This window comes from Myxocyprinus asiaticus, chromosome 49 (assembly GCF_019703515.2).
Source record: "Myxocyprinus asiaticus isolate MX2 ecotype Aquarium Trade chromosome 49, UBuf_Myxa_2, whole genome shotgun sequence".
Lineage (NCBI taxonomy): Eukaryota > Metazoa > Chordata > Actinopteri > Cypriniformes > Catostomidae > Myxocyprinus > Myxocyprinus asiaticus.
This window is the reverse complement of record NC_059392.1, coordinates 1,892,603-1,909,793: the sequence shown is the minus strand read 5'-3', so window position 1 is coordinate 1,909,793 and position 17,191 is coordinate 1,892,603. Positions and strand designations below refer to the sequence as shown.

The window sequence follows — 17,191 nt, the reverse complement described above, 5'->3', positions numbered from 1 at the left end:
TTTCACTGACTTAGATTTTTTAACCAATATCAGTCCTGATCATAACTACCAAATATTCATTCATTTTCAGGATTTTATCCCTTTAAATGTCAGTTTGTTTACATAATGCCACTGTTGTTTTTTTACACACACACTCAATACACACATACAAAACACACTCTGACATCCATACTAAGACACACACACAATTTTAGCTGCATCATTTATTCAATTGTCCTGCAGTGCTCTATAATACAGCAAACAGAAAATAGGTAAAAAGCTTGTATTTGCTCCATAGGCTAAACATGAATAAAATGGCGCCATCTGGTGGAAAATATGAAACATGTAAATTTTGAAGCCAGGGCTCCGGAATGAAAGCATAATATCATAGAATTCATGATTTTATGCTTTAATGGCACTGGGATCAAATATTACAGTTTTAATAGGTTTCAATGGGGACATTTTTGTCGAAAAAACAAAAATGAAAAAGACAGAAAAGTCCCGAAGGTCGCACAAGGGATAAATAAGATGAATGAAGAACACAAAACATACAGGCGAACAAACACTTACCCTCCTGAGTAGCAAGAAATGTGGGTCTGAAATATAACACCAAATGAGCCCCATAGACTTTTATCAACAGAGAAATACAAGAAGCTGATTCTGTGAGACCTGCTGAAATGTAACAATAATTTGTCTTCTGGCTACAGATAAATACACATATAGGACAGTATGCACTGTGTGACACCAAAACATGATATGACGATAATATTCTTCAGGTCTCAACATGTTCCCTGATCTCAGCTTGAAGCTACATAAACCGAGAGGCGGATACAGACACTACCATCAGCCTTCAGGACAAACCTGTGTTTGAGGAACATGAGTAAAAGCAGCTGAAATACTGGTTTCAGTTTTACTGTAATCCTAGAGATGAGAATGAGAGTAATATTAGTGGAAGAGACAACTGAATATGATATCTGAAAAGGCACTGAGGGGTTAACATGATCTCAAATCAAATAAACCTAATTTCCACCAAATTAATGAAAAGAATCTGAATCGGGAGACACATGGACTATTGTAGAGGAATGGCACCATGATGGTCGTGATGCTTCCCTCAGTTCTTTCAAAGTTGACCAATGTCTGAAACACAGGGTGGTGTATGAGAAAATAAGCAGTTAATAGACATATATTAAAAGCTTAATATAATATATATATAAATGTGTATAATACAGTACTGAAAATGATTAACCCTTGTGCGACCTTCGGGACATTTTTGTCTTTTTCATTTTTGTTATTTCGATCATTTTGTCTGTGTTAATGCCAATGGCATAAATTTAGCCAAAGGTGTGTATTTTGGGGTGGATTTTGATATTTCAGCCTCAGTTCCTATAATACATCTATAATACACTGTGTACACAAAATAGTTACACTCAGGACCTTCAGGACAAAAATGTCCCCATTGAAACCCATTAAATACAATGCAATATTTGATCCCAGTGCCATTAAAGCATAAAATCATGAATTCTATGATATTATGCTTTCATTCTGGAGCCCTGGCTTCAAAATTTACATGTTTAATATTTTCCACCAGATGGCGCCATTTTTCTCATGTTTAGCCTATGGAGCAAATACAAGCTTTTTCCCTATTTTCTGTTTGCTGTATTATAGAGCACTGCAGGACAACTGAATAAATGATGCAGCTAGAATTGTGTGTGTGTGTTGGTATGGATGTCAGAGTGTGTTTTGTATGTGTGTATTGAGAAGTGTGTGTGTAAACAGTGGCATTATATAAACAAACTGGCATTTAAAGGTTTAAAATAATGAAAATGAATGAATATTTGGTAGTTACGATCAGGACTGATGTTGGTTAAAAAATTAACTCATTGAAAGTGGAAAATAATATTAATATATAATATTATGGCAGTTTTTTGACGCGGACATTTATGTCCTTAGATGTCCTTAGAGTAACTTTTTTAAATTGATGCACAAGAGTTAAAGTTGACCCTGAAAATAATAAAAACAATGTGAACATTTTTAAATGGGTGGCGTAAACAGTCAGTTTACCCCTCTGAAAGACGAGCATCTTAAAAGCTTTATAAAATGTATAAACTTGTCATAACAGTGGGGAAACCCAAAGCTTTATTTTGAGTGATTGATCCATCACTGGTGGTTAAAATTGTTATTTTAACTTTACATTTCATATCCCTTAATACCCCATTGCTCCAATGTGGTGAAAGCCATTTCTAAGTTAAGCCTTAATCGAATTTCTATGGCTTTCATTCATTCTGGAGCGTCACCACAACATCATAATAACTCGATACAAAACCGCAAGCAGTAATTTAACTTTAAACATCCAATTAACCTTAACTATGCCAAGCTAAGATAATTACCACTGAACCGCACAATTTAGCAACGACATCCACTTTTCTGTCAATAAACATTTCCAAACAGGTCTGCCTTCTGCATTTTGGCTGCAGTTTATTTTTTACATGATGTTTATGGGGCAGTAGTATATTACCGAACACTGAGAAAACAGTCACTGCCTTATTTCAAGTTCATTAAAAACAAGAAAGCTTCTCTGCTTGTAACTGGTAAAACAAAATACATTTTTAAAACAATAACAACAACAACAACCCATAATTTTATTGTTTATGGCCGGCTCGGAGTGCTAAACTTACAGTTAGGGTTTAGGGTCAGTCTTATAGATCGTGATCTTCACTCTAATTATAAACGTATATTTGTCCTCTATTATCGTGTCCTGAACAGCAGAAGACTTCTGTCCCATGTTGTATTACCAAAGCTCTGCACTAGCTCCATGCCGCACTGCTTTTCCAAGTACTCTTTAGCATGAGCTGCCATGTCGCCACGAATCTCAAGAGTCTTGAAGTGTTCAAAGTCGCTGCGCCCAAGTTTGCGTAACCGCCGTGCAGCAGAGCGGTAACACTTCCATGGCTGCACTTCCAGCAGAAGATACTCGCCGAGAGATGCGAGTCTGGAGAGGAGAGACAGCAACGCAGAGTCTCCGTGATTCAAATGCACCCACATAGTCACCGCAAAACAGGTGCACAGGTGGAAACGAGCACTTCCAAATCTCTCTAGGTAAGACTCCAGCACCGTCTGGCTCTCTCCATCATCTGTGATATCCAGAGGGATAAACTGGATATTCTGGGGAAAGGGGTTGGAGTTCTGCGCCCGAAGGATGAGATCTGGGTCCAGGTCAAATCCAAGCAGATGAACTTCTCTTTTATCGTCACTTCCAGAAGTCTGCTCATGTGATAGATGTTTATACAGAGCAACAGACAGGTCCTGTCAAACAGGGACAATAATACACATGTTGGTGATAAATATAGAATGTTATTCTGAATATATAGCTCATTTTCCCTTCTTAAAACAATTCTACATACACAAACTGATCAAAGAAGATGTAGTAGTAAAGTTAATTGGTTCTTGCTGGGGTCTAATTGACCTCAAACACAAAAGAGCATTATTTACTATACTGGGTAACAGAACAGTTAATATTGATAAAAAAAAAATAGGGAGTAAAACAGAGGGTTAATATCTGTCAGCTGGGTTGTAAATAGTTCAGAGGAAAAGATGTAAAAATCTGAAGGGTAACTACTAAGTTAAAGGAATATTCCGGGTTCAATTCTATGGAGTTATACATGTGCCACAATTCCTCATGCGCAAAATTATATTTTGAGTGCACAAAAATGTTCTGCACACGCAAGATGATATTTTGAGTGCAAAAAAATATTTCTGCATGCGCAAGATGAAATTTTGAGCGGACAAAGATTTTTATGCACGCGTAAGATGATATTTTGAGCGCACAAAAACGTTTATGCACGCGTAAGATGATATTTTGAGCGCAAAAAAAATTTTATGCACACATAAGATGGTATTTTGAGCGCACAAAAATGTTTATGCACGCGTAAGATGGTATTTTGAGCCCACAAAAATGTTTATGCACTCGTAAGATGGTATTTTGAGCCCACAAAAATGTTTATGCACGCGTAAGATGGTATTTTGAGCGCAAAAAAATGTTTATGCACGAGTAAGATGGTATTTTGAGCGCACAAAAATGTTTATGCACGCGTAAGATGGTATTTTGAGCGCACAAAAATGTTTATGCACGCGTAAGATGGTATTTTGAGCGCACAAAAATGTTTATGCACACGTAAGATGGTATTTTGAGCGCACAAAAATAAAATGTTTATGCACGTGTAAGATGATATTTTGAGCACACAAAAATGTTTATGCACGCGTAAGATGGTATTTTGAGCGCACAAAAATGTTTATGCACGCGTAAGATGATATTTTGAGCGCACAAAAATGTTTATGCTTGTGTAAGATGATATTTTAAGCGCACAAAATTTTTTGTGCATGCATAAGATGATATTTTGAGCGCACAAAAAATGTTCTGCATGCACAAGATGGTATTTTGAGCGCACAAACATGTTTATGCATGCATAAGATGATATTTTGAGCACACAAAAATGTTTATGCACACGTAGATGATATTTTGAGCGCACAAAAATGTTTATGCACGCGTAGATGTTATTTTGAGCAAACAAAAATTTTTATGCACATGTAAGAAGTTATTTTGAGCGCACAAAAAAAATTCTGCACACGTAAGATGGTATTGTGAGCGCACAAAAATGTTTATGCACGCGTAAGATGATGTTTTGAGCGCACAACATTTTTTATGCACGCGTAAGATGATATTTTGAGCGCACAAAAATGTTTATGCTTGCGTAAGATGATATTTTAAGCGCACAAAATGTGTGCATGCATAAGATGATATTTTGAGCGCACAAAAAATGTTCTGCATGCACAAGATGGTATTTTGAGCGCACATACATGTTTATGCATGCATAAGATGGTATTTTGAGCGCACAAAAATGTTTATGCACGCGTAAGATGATATTTTGAGCGCACAAACATGTTTATGCACGCATAAGATGATATTTTGAGCGCACAAAAATGTTTATGCACGCGTAAGATATTTTGAGCACACAATTTTTTATGCATGCTTAAGATTATATTTTGAGCGCGCAAACATTTTTCTGCACGTGCAAGATATTTTGAGCACACAAAAAATTATTTTGCATGCACAAGATGATATTTTGAGCACACAAAAAATGTAATTTCATAATGATAGAAATAATACAATTTGTTAGTATAACTCCATACAATAAAAGTTAAGCTCAATCGACAGCATTTGTGGCATAATGTTGATTACCACAAAAAATAATAATAAAAAAAGCACAAATCTGTGTTCCAGAGAGACACTTACAATGGAAGTCAATGGGGCCAATTTTTGGAGGGTTTAAAGGTAGAAATGTGAAGTTTATAATTTTATAAAAGCACTTACATTATTCTGTTAAAACTCATGTATTATTGAGCTTTAAAGTTGATCAAATCGCCGTGTTTATTCGTCATGCAATTACGTTGTAAAATTGGACATAAATATACACAGATGCGGTTAGTAAGTGATTTTATCACACTGAAATAATGATTAACACACATTTTGTTTATGTCTTGTGACTATACTTTTGAAACTGTGAGTATTTTAATGTTTACTGATCACTTCCATTTGTACTTTTACTGGGACTCCATGGTTTAAAACATCACATTTCTTGATTTTAACACTAAATGAGAAGAATTGTTCACTTCTCACCCCTGAGTTGCACCCCACATCCAGTATCAACACAGTTTGACTGCTGATGTGCTCAAGCAGTGATGCTGGGATCAAACTGACGCGGTTCTGCGGTGGGTTGAAGGAGTAATAATTGATGAAGTTTCCATACGGCGCAGCTCCTGGATCTTCATTCTCCACATGTTCCTCTGAGCTCACCTCCATCATGTCTGTGTAACAGTTAAACTCATCCGGAAGGGTCGTGTTGCCATGGAAACATTCCTTCCTGATATTGCATTCATTTACATCAATGTATAGGTAAAATAATAAATGCAGGAATTTAGAGACATTTGAGTCAGTCTGTCAGTGTGTTAGCTCTCAAATGTGCAAATCGTAAACACTGGAATATTGCGTGGGGAAAAACCGCACTTACAACATTTGTCCCTTCTGGTTTCCCATAGAGTTTCGAAATGAAACTGCGCATGCGCATGGAACCCACGTGCCCCCTGACGTTGAAAACACAGCTGCATTTCCTGAGAAATTACACAGGTTGAGTCACATCCTTGAAATTTTATGGAAATGTAGTAAAGTCAAACTATTTAAGACTTTATAAGGATGGTATTTGTGTAGAATTAAGATGCATGTAGGCTGTTTTAGTGGAAAGATTCGAAAAGTGGTTCAGGAAATAAAGCAGAGATCCAAATTCACAACGATTAAGTTAAAAACTATAGCGAAATAAAACTAACCAATAACAAGTACCATAGTAATAACATGGTATTTAGATATGCATCATGATTAACACATGGTTTTTGGACATGTACTGTGGTAAAGATATGGTTTTTGGACATGTTCCGTAGTAAAGATATGGTTTTTGGACATGTTCCGTAGTAAAGATATGGTTTTTGGACATGTGTCATGGTAAAGATATGGTTTTTGGACATGTACCATGGTAAAGATATGGTTTTTGGACATGTGTCATGGTAAAGATATGGTTTTTGGACATGTGTCATGGTAAAGATATGGTTTTTGGACATATACCATGGTAAAGATATGGTTTTTGGACATGTACTGTGGTAAAGATATGGTTTTTGGACATGTTCCGTAGTAAAGATATGGTTTTTGGACATGTACCGTGGTAAAGATATGGTTTTTGGACATGTGTCATGGTAAAGATATGGTTTTTGGACATGTACCATGGTAAAGATATGGTTTTTGGACATGTGTCATGGTAAAGATATGGTTTTTGGACATGTGTCATGGTAAAGATATGGTTTTTGGACATATACCATGGTAAAGATATGGTTTTTGGACATGTACCATGGTAAAGATATGGTTTTTGGACATGTACTGTGGTAAAGATATGGTTTTTGGACATGTTCCGTAGTAAAGATATGGTTTTTGGACATGTACCGTGGTAAAGATATGGTTTTTGGACATGTGTCATGGTAAAGATATGGTTTTTGGACATGTACCATGGTAAAGATATGGTTTTTGGACATGTGTCATGGTAAAGATATGGTTTTTGGACATGTACCTTGGTAAAGATATGGTTTTTGGACATGTACCGTGGTAAAGATATGTTTTTTGGACATATACCATGGTAAAGATATGGTTTTTGGACATGTACCATGGTAAAGATATGGTTTTTGGACATGTACCTTGGTAAAGATATGGTTTTTGGACATGTACCGTGGTAAAGATATGTTTTTTGGACATGTACCGTGGTAAAGATATGGTTTTTGGATATGTACCATGGTAAAGATATGGTTTTTGTACATGTGCCATGGTAAAGATATGGTTTTTGGACATGTACCATGGTAAAGATATGGTTTTTGGATATATGCCATGGTAAAGATATGGTTTTTGGATATGTACCATGGTAAAGATATGGTTTTTGGATATGTACCATGGTAAAGATATGGTTTTTGGACATGTACCATGGGAATAACAAGGTTTTGGACGTCTTCCATGGCTATACAATGGTTTTGGTACAAGTATCATGATAATACTATGTTTCTGAATATGTAACATAGTACTACTTATTCTTTGAAGTATGTCAGGTGTGCAAACAAACGTAATTGTGTTTACTACACCATGGCATCAAAGCATCATTGTATACAGGTCGACCGTTAGTGGATTTGCCGATACCGCTAACTAAGGTGGTGGAAAAGGCCGATAACTGATTAATCAGATTATAGCCTTTATATTTACCAGATGAAGAGTTTTGTTTGTATATATTTTACCAAATGAGATTTATTGAGGAGGAATAATAATAGAAAATGTCAGCAGCTATCAGCCTGATAGTTCCAAAAAGCTACAATCAGCACCGATTAATTGGGAACACCGAAATATCGGTTAACCTCTGACATGGTATTACAATATCTTACCATCTCTATACCATGGTACAACTTTAGTACTTTTGTGTAAGAGTTTATTTGTGAATGACTTTTGAATCTACAACATTGAGTCTTTGAAATACAAGTTACTATACTTACGTAAATGTTCATATGGGCTGAAATTAAATACTGAAATGTCATATAGTCATCTTTGAGAAACCTCGACATCTTAATGTATATTCCGCTAACTTTGCTTATCAGATCTACAGTACTAAAGCATTTTCTCCACAGATCCATCATGCCCAGTGTGAAGCGCATCGCTGATATGGGATACAAGCTCTTCTCGGGCTCCATGATGATGTTGACGGTCTACGGAGGATATCTGTGCATCCTGCGGGCTCAACGATACATGCAGAGGAAGAAACAACTCGAGCTGGCCGCACAGAATGACGGCACAGCTTCATAGGCCATTAAAGGCTAACCCAACAATGCCTGCCATTTCAAAAGAGATCAGCTGTAAATAATCAATTAAGCAGACATTGATCATGTCATACGAGTGGGATGTTTTATGTGGCCCAGCAGATAATGTGGATGTGTCAACAGAAAACCCACCTGAAAATCCAAAATCCATGACCTTCAGGGTGGGTCTGGGAGTTTATTTGAATTGTCATGCAGTTCAGTGGCTGTAAATGAAGTCTTTACTATGGAAATGGTGTGTGTAAAATAGCCTTGGGTAGTTGACATGTTAAGCTCCATCTAAAACGATTTTAAGCAGTAATTATTTTATAATTATTATGCATGTAGCTCTTAAAACCTCAAATTAACTGAGAAACTACATGGAATATTTCAACTTTGAAAATTTCATTTGTCACACCATTGGACCATTTAAAATAAACCACTGAAGAAAAAAAGGTTATTAAAAATGGTGACAATTTACAAGACCAGTAATATACACTTTATCTTATACTTCTATATAAATGTTAACCTAAAATCTTGATGGTGAAGACCATTGACAAGTCAAGCATCAAATGCCCAGAAGACCAATTTCTAGCCCATTAGAGTTGAGCAAAACTATTTCATTTCTATGACTTTTCAAGTCTTAAAAAAATTCCCAGATATTTCTTGGTTTTCCATAACCGTTGAAACCTTGAATATATATATTAAAAAAAAAAACCTCTGCTTTCAAAAATCGTCTAATTACAGGATAAAGGCCCAGCTTTCATTTAATAATATAGTTTCCAAAATGAAAAGCGAAATGCAAAACAGAACAGGAAACAAATTAAAAACACAACAGTTACGAAAACAAATCATATATATATATATATATATATATATATATATATATATATATAGAAAATCAAGTACATCTGACCATTAAATTCGTAAGAGAACGTTCCTCTCCAACTTCAGTAAAATGCGAAGCACGGAGCAGAACGCTGAAGCTCTTCTCAGCTCCCGAAACAAGGAAACGAGCAAATGCAAATATTACTAATTTAACCGTTTTCTCTTTCACAAGCTTCTTATAGTGGCCATCTTGTCATCATTACTGTCCATCACTGTAATAATCACCCAAATTAAGCTCCAAACTCTCAAAAGAGAGCCTAGAAATTCAGAGCAGTCTCAAAATATCCCATAACAGGATCGTTTTGTTGTGTTTTTTCTTATTTTGGTTTTGAACGGAAAGTGAGGTACAGCGACGAGTCCCATTGTGATATTTCTGAGACAAAAGTTCTTTGTGCACAAGGCCACATGGAGTGTCACCAATCGTTGTGGTTCTGGTTCCAAGATTTGGAGCCAAAATGGCCATTGGTGCCATTTTCTCCTCGGGGTGAAGTGCCTGTTTTGAGTCGCTCTTTGGTGGGTGTTTCAGTTTCCTCCTCTGAGCTGCTTTCAATGTCGCTGCGATCGTCTTTGGACACCTGGAAAGACACCACAATTATTAGCCATAGTACACTTCAGTTTTTAATTGAGCACAACAATAACCCCCCCACCCCCAACCCATGAACAAAACCAACCAGTTCCAAGGTTTATCACAACTTTACAAACTTAGACTGATAGATATTTCTCTGCATAATCATGGGTAGTCATCAATTAACAACCTCGAAGCTCACGGTAGGGCTGTCTTAATAATGGTTTATAAGTTATCGTTAATAATCGATTTGTTATGTAACATTTGGGTGTAATCTAATGTACATTGTTTCAATATCTTGGCAATCTCGCATACTTGTATTGTTAACTATCCAATGTTCAGTGACCAATTAAAGGAATATTCCAGATTCAATACAAGTTTTATCGACAGCATTTGTGGCCTAATGTCCATTACATAAATCACAGTAACAGCAATGCACTTAAAATGTAATGTAATGGGGCAATGCAACACATGTTAACATGCTTGCAAATCTTTATACCTGTGAACTTGATAAAATCGCTTACTAACCTTGTCTTTCCAAAGCTTTATCCAATATTTTAACTATTCATTAATGTCTGCATTTTATGTAATTTTAAAATCGACATATATTTTAATGTTTTAGACCATGTAAAGCTGCAAAACCCTATACATTTCTCTCGATACACACAGTTTCACAAATAACAGGAAGTCCATCCACCTTGACTATTAGTCAGAAAATTTTAACTCAAATAATATGTATTTTTTCACTGTACAATTACTATAGGTGCTTTAACAAAAACACTAACTTCACATACAGTATATTTTATAGATGGATGTTTTTATGAACTAGATAGGTAAAGTTTGTTGTTGGCTGGCCTTAAAATTAAAAAAAATCTTAAAAGCTTGAGGTAAGCTGAGCTTAACAGACCTTACCGTAAAACAGACAGGTGAAAGAGAGAGACAAACCAAAGGCAGATTAAAAGCCTTGAGTGGGTTTGTTTGCATTTGAATTTTTGACAGTAGGAGTTTGAATTAATGAGCATTCTGTTGGCCTGTTTGAACACTCCGTCAATGTAAGTCTATGCGATTTTTGGGATATTTAACCGTCTGCTGCTGGAAAACTGTAAGTCCGATCAATTAGAAAAGACATAGCACACTATTTCAGAAGACTCTAAAGGTCTGTGCCAAGTTTGGTGAATGTAGCTTGAAAACTCTTGGAGGAGTTACAGTCAGAAATTTTGGCCTCGGTTTAAGGTTTTGGAAAAACACTAAACAGTCAGTAGAATAACAGTATGTTGGCTTGTATTTATAAATACATGTTTATTACCTAGATAGGTTAAGTTTGTCAAGACAAACTTTGATGTTGCCTTGGCAAAGCCTTGTCTGAAAGTTTAAACTAGTCTTAAATGTTTGAAGCTTGATGGCAATGCAGACAAACAGGCAGCCAGCAAGCTAGTCAATGTAAGTCTATGCGATTTTTGGGATATTTAATTGTCTGCTGTACAAAAACTGTACGTCCAATCAGTTAGAAAAGACAAAGCACACTTTTCCAGAACAGTCTGAAGGTCTGTACCAATTTTGTTGGATGTAGCTTGAAAGCTCAAGGAGGAGTTGGTGTTAGAACTTTTGGCCTCGGTTTAGGGACCAAGTTTGTAGAGTAACAGTATGTTGGCTATGTCAAGCCAACATAATAAACATTTACTAATTCAAGTAAATTTATAAACCAATTTCACAGAAATTTCTGCTTTTACATCCAAAGTACAATGCCCTGTTTACTTCCATTTAAAGTATGTAACTGTAATCATCATTTTTGCCATAAAACCCCCCCCCTGAGGGACAATATCACAATGGGACAACATGACACAAATGCTGTCAATGGAGCTTAACGTATTTTGAATCTGTAAACACAATAAAATAAAAAAGGATAAAAGATGAACAGAAGACAGACTTACAGCTGAAGAGATACAGATTGAAAGACTCTATTAAGACGACAGAAGCGAGTGAGTTTAGCAGAAAGAGTGAAAGATCTCTATCAGGAGAGAAGATGAAAGACAGCGACAGAATTCCAACCACCAACAGAAGGAAAATATAAACCAGTTCTGCAGGACAGAAAGATAAGAAAAAGAGTGACTGTAACTACAAGAAATGAATGTGAATTTCGCTGTAATCCTTTCTTCATGCATACTTGTGCTAAAACAGTTGCTACTAATCAAAGGTGAGGGACAGCACAAGGGTTCTGCTTTGTTCAGACCTTTCCTCTCATGATGGCTTTAAAGGCGATGCGAGCGATGAGGTAGGACCAGATGATGTGCAACACCTGTAGCACCAGCAACAAGAAGTTAAAGAGCCACCAGGACGGGTACGGCCCAATGATGTCCCAACTCTCAAAGAGTGTTGTGTTCAGAATCCTGGAACACACCAACACACGTCAATGGATTTTTCTTTTATTATTGCTGCATTGGGGAGGTCAGTCTAATCAGGACTATAGTTGAGTTCTGTCAGCAGAACGTCCCCCCCACAGCATCATATATGTTTCAGTGTGCAGTAACAGCAGCCCTTCATCAAAACACAGACACTGAATACAAGCCACTCGAGTTTCAGCTGCAGGAGACCATCAGCAACAGTCTAACGAGCCACTGATCCAAAACACAGTTAATTGGCCTATTAAATGAGCGCACACGCACAGAACTGATACTGACCAGAAAGGGTAGATGATCAGTCTTGTACCGAAGAAGATGATTCCAAACACCACGAAAAGGATGTCACATAAACGCTGGTATTTGGCATAATTTGCTAACTTCGCAGCCTATAAAAAGACACAAATATGGTTTAGCTGTTAAAAAAATACTAATAGTAAACAGTATGTATGTACATTGATAAAAAAAAAAATAATAATAATAAAATATTGCTAATGTTGGACAGACTTTTACAGCATCTCTGGTTTAAATTCTAATCATGTAGCACTGGAAAAAAACAATCAAATTCTGTTACTCAATATTAATCATATATAAATATTATTTATAAATACTAATCATACAAACCATGTAGCATTGGAAAGATTTTGGTACTTTTTGGAAGAATTTAAAATCGACCCCAAGTTTAATGCTTGTTTATCAATTCTTATAAATGTTAGAGATAAATACTAATAATTCTAATAATGTAGCATTAGAATTTTTTATTTTATTTATGGTAATTTTGGGAAGAATTAAAAATTTACCCTCAGTTTAATGCTTGTTTATCCTCATCATATACGAATTTTAATTATATAATATAATCTATAAACACTAATCATTCTAATCATGTAAAATTAGAGAAAACAAACAAAATAATTATGGCAATTTTGGAAAGAATTAAAAATCAACCCTTAATTTAAGGTTTGTTTGCCAATACTAATCATATATAAATATTATATAAAAATAACAATCATACAAATCACATAGCATTTGAAAAATAAATTATGGTAATTTTGGTAAGAATTAAAACTTGACCCTCAATTAAATAATAGATTATTAATACTAATTAAATATAAATAGTAATATATATTATAAATAATGTAAATATATACTAATTGCACTAATCATGAAGCATTTTTTTGTGTGGCAATTTTGGGAAGAATTGAAAATAAACCCATAGTTTAAAGATGACATAAATATTAATCATATATAAATATTATATATAAATACTAGTGCTGTCAGTCGATACATTCTTTTAATCGCAATTAATCGCATAATTTTCTGTATTTAATTGTGATTAATCACATCATTTTTGTATTTAATCGCGATTAATCGCATACTTTTTTTGCATTCAATCGCGATTAATCGCATCATTTTGTGTATTTAATCGCGATTAATCGCATAATTTTTTTGCATTCAATCGCGATTAATCGCATCATTTTTTTGTATTTAATCGCGATTAATTGCATAATTTTTTGCATTCAATCGCGATTAATCGCATCATTTTGTGTATTTAATCGTGATTAATTGTATAATTTTTTGCAGTTAATTGCGATTAATAGCAGATTTTGAAAGTGCTGAGATTTGACACTATATATACTTATTTTCTTGTCAAAATGCATTTATTTCCATCTTAGAAAAGAAAACAATATGTAACAATATAATGCTTTATTAAAATTTTCCAAACAAAGCCTTCCACAAGAAATGCACTAAAATTGCAGCAATTCAAGTAACATTAAACGTTTCCCAAAGTCTAAGTGGGAGTTTGACTAACTGAAAGAACTAGTCCACACATAGGATGCATATTCATTGTAATGCGCATAAAATCTCTTAAAACTCTCATCTTTTACAATATTAATCTGCCGGTAGATTGTGGCTATCCGCTTTGTTACAGCAATCGTGAAGCTGCGTTCATGATTCGCATCAGGACGTCAGCGCCACTTTGAACTCGCCATGAAGCGCTTCCAGACAAGAACGTCTCATTCTGTGTTTTAGTGATAGTTAAGACTTGACTTGCTTCTGTGGTAATTAAAATGCACCTTACAAGTCCCATCTGGGCTTGTTTTGTACATCATACAGTGCGAGAGCTCCTTTCTCCATCATTTTATCACTAACAGGGAAGCGCTGTCAGAGATTCTTCTATTTACTGAGATAACAACCTCCACGGCTCTATCATAGGAGAGTATTACTACAGTACTGCCCATAAAATGTAATGGTAAATGCGTTAATCGTGATTTAAAAAAATGAACACATGAAACTTTAATTAATCGCACGTGTTAACACGTTAATTCTGACAGCTCTAATAAATACTTATCACACTAATCATAGCATTGGAAAAAACAAATTCTGGCAATCTTGGGAAAAATATCAAATCGACCCAATGTCCATAAAGAAATGCTTTACTGTGTCTGATGTGGAAGAAATTGACTGGCCTGCACAAAGCCCAGACATGAACCCCACTGAACACCTTTGGGGTGAACTGGAACGCCAACTGAAAGCCAGACCCCATCGCCCAACATCAGTGCCGGACCTTAGTGATGCACTTGTGTCCGAATGGGAGCAAATCCCTGAAGCCATGTTACTACATACAGTATAGTGGAAAGCCTTCCCAGAAGAGTGGAAGTTGTTATTGCACCAAAGGGGGAAACTGATGCCTATGGTTTTGAAATTGAAGGTTCATCAAGCACATATGGTGTCCACAAATCTTTGGCCACATAGTGTATACAGTGGTGTGAAAAAGTGTTTGCCCCCTTCCTGATTTCTTATTTTTTTTGCATGTTTGTCACACTTAAATGTTTCAGATCATCAAACAAGTTTAAATATTAGTCAAAGATAACACAAGTAAACACAAAATGCAGTTTTTAAATGAAGGTTATTATTATTAAGGGAAAACAAAATCCAAAACTACATGGCCCTGTGTGAAAAAGTGATTGCCCCCTAAACCTAATAACTGGTTGGGCCACCCTTAGCAGCAACAACTGCAATCAAGCGTTTGCGATAACTTGCAATGAGTCTTTTACAGCGCAGTGGAGTAATTTTGGCCCACTCATCTTTGCAGAATTGTTGTAATTCAGCCACATTGGAGGGTTTTTGAGCATGAACAGCCTTTTTAAGGTCATGCCACAGCATCTCAATAGGATTCAGGTCAGGACTTTGACTAGGCCACTCCAAAGTCTTCATTTTGTTTTTCTTCAGCCATTCAGAGGTGGACTTGCTGGTGTGTTTTGGATCATTGTCCTGCTGCAGAACCCAAGTTCGCTTCAGCTTGAGGTCACGAACAGATGGCCGGACATTCTCCTTCAGGATTTTTGGTAGACAGCAGAATTCATGGTTCCATTTATCACAGCAAGTCTTCCAGGTCCTGAAGCAGCAAAACAGCCCCAGACCATCACACTACCACCACCATATTTTACTGTTGGTATGATGTTCTTTTTCTGAAATGTGGTGTTACTTTTACGCCAGATGTAATGGGACACACACCTTCCAAAAAGTTCAATTTTTGTCTCGTCGGTCCACAGAGTATTTTCCCAAAAGTCTTGGGGATCATCAAGATGTTTTCTGGCAAAAATGAGACGAGCCTTAATGTTCTTTTTGCTCAGCAGTGGTTTTTGTCTTGGAACTCTGCCATGCAGGCCATTTTTGCCCAGTCTCTTTCTTATGGCGGAGTCATGAACACTGACCTTAACTGAGGCAAGTGAGGCCTGCAGTTCTTTGGATGTTGTTGTGGGGTCTTTTTTGACATCTTGGATGAGTTGTCGCTGCACTCTTGGGGTAATTTTGGTCGGCCGGCCACTCCTGGGAAGGTTCACCACTGTTCCATGTTTTCGCCATTTGTGGATAATGGCTCTCACTGTGGTTCTCTGGAGTCCCAAAGCTTTAGAAATGGCTTTAAAGCCTTTTCCAGACTGATAGATCTCAATTACTTTCTTTCTCATTTGTTCCTAAATTTCTTTGGATCTCGGCATGATGTCTAGCTTTTGAAGATCTTTTGGTCTACTTCACTTTGTCAGGCAGGTCCTATTTAAGTGATTTCTTGATTGAGAACAGGTGTGGCAGTAATCAGGCCTGGGTGTGGCTAGAGAAATTGAACTCAGGTGTGATAAACCACAGTTAAGTTATGTTTTAACAGGTGGGGCAAACACTTTTTCACACAGGGCCATGTAGGTTTGGATTTTGTTTTCCCTTAATAATAACAACCTTCATTTAAAAACTGCATTTTGTGTTTACTTGTGTTATCTTTGACTAATATTTAAACTTGTTTGATGATCTGAAACATTTAAGTGTGACAAACATGCAACAAAATAAGAAATCAGGAAGGGGGCAAACACTTTTTCACACCACTGTATATGGGGGACTGGGTATCTCAGTGAGTATTGACGCTAACTAGTCGCGAGTTCACATCCAGTGCGTGCTGAGTGACTCCAGCCAGGTCTCCTTAGCAACCAAATTGGCCCGGTTGCTAGGGAGGGTAGGGTCACATAGGGTAACCTCCTCGTGGTCGCTATAATGTGGTTCTCGCTCTTGGTGGGGCGCGTGGTGAGTTTTGCGTGGATGCCGTGGAGAATAGCGTGAAGCCTCTACACGTGCTACGTCTCCGCGGTAACGCGCTCAACAAGCCACGTGATAAGATGCACGGATTGACGGTCTCAGACGCAAAGGCAACTGAGATTCGTCCTCCGCCACCCGGATTGAGTCACTACACCACCACGAGTACTTGGCGTTGGGAATTGGGCATTCCAAATTGGGGAGAAGAAAAAAGTATATATATAAATACTAGTAATTTCATTTTTTATAATCAATAGTTGATAACATATATTTCCAATGATTTGTTTAGCATGCTTTTCCTGCTGGACCAAATATGTTGTTCTGGACATATAAGACAACATTGTATTATTCACACAAG

At 36.5% G+C, this 17,191-nt stretch overlaps 2 protein-coding genes across 7 annotated transcripts in view; both read right to left on the bottom strand.

The window, feature by feature from the left end:
- Nucleotides 1–2,430: 2,430 nt before the first annotated feature.
- Nucleotides 2,431–6,028, bottom strand: LOC127438109 (pre-miRNA 5'-monophosphate methyltransferase-like). Of its 2 annotated transcripts, none has more exons than XM_051693385.1 (2): nt 5,654–6,028; nt 2,431–3,240 (listed from the first exon to the last, which is right to left on the bottom strand). In XM_051693385.1, the coding sequence occupies exons 1-2, from the start codon at nt 5,837–5,839 to the stop codon at nt 2,725–2,727; spliced, it is 702 nt and encodes a 233-aa protein (XP_051549345.1). In that variant the 5' UTR covers nt 5,840–6,028; the 3' UTR covers nt 2,431–2,724. The 2 variants fall into 2 exon arrangements, with proteins under 2 accessions (XP_051549345.1, XP_051549344.1); XM_051693384.1 differs by having other exon boundaries at nt 2,431–3,282; nt 5,654–6,018.
- Nucleotides 6,029–8,410: 2,382 nt separating this feature from the next.
- The window catches only part of LOC127438108 (ceramide synthase 5-like), a 32,184-nt gene continuing 23,403 nt past the window's right edge, over nt 8,411–17,191 (bottom strand). For 3 of the 5 annotated variants that reach the window (XM_051693382.1, XM_051693380.1, XM_051693383.1), the window contains 3 exons: nt 12,535–12,641; nt 12,087–12,243; nt 9,561–9,866 (listed from right to left, as the gene is read on the bottom strand). In XM_051693382.1, the coding sequence (XP_051549342.1) occupies nt 9,705–9,866; nt 12,087–12,243; nt 12,535–12,641 (426 nt within the window). In that variant the 3' untranslated portion in view covers nt 9,561–9,704. Of the gene's footprint in view, nt 9,867–12,020; nt 12,244–12,534; nt 12,642–17,191 lie in introns of all 5 variants that reach the window. The other 2 variants (XR_007896648.1, XM_051693381.1) reach the window with 2 other exon arrangements.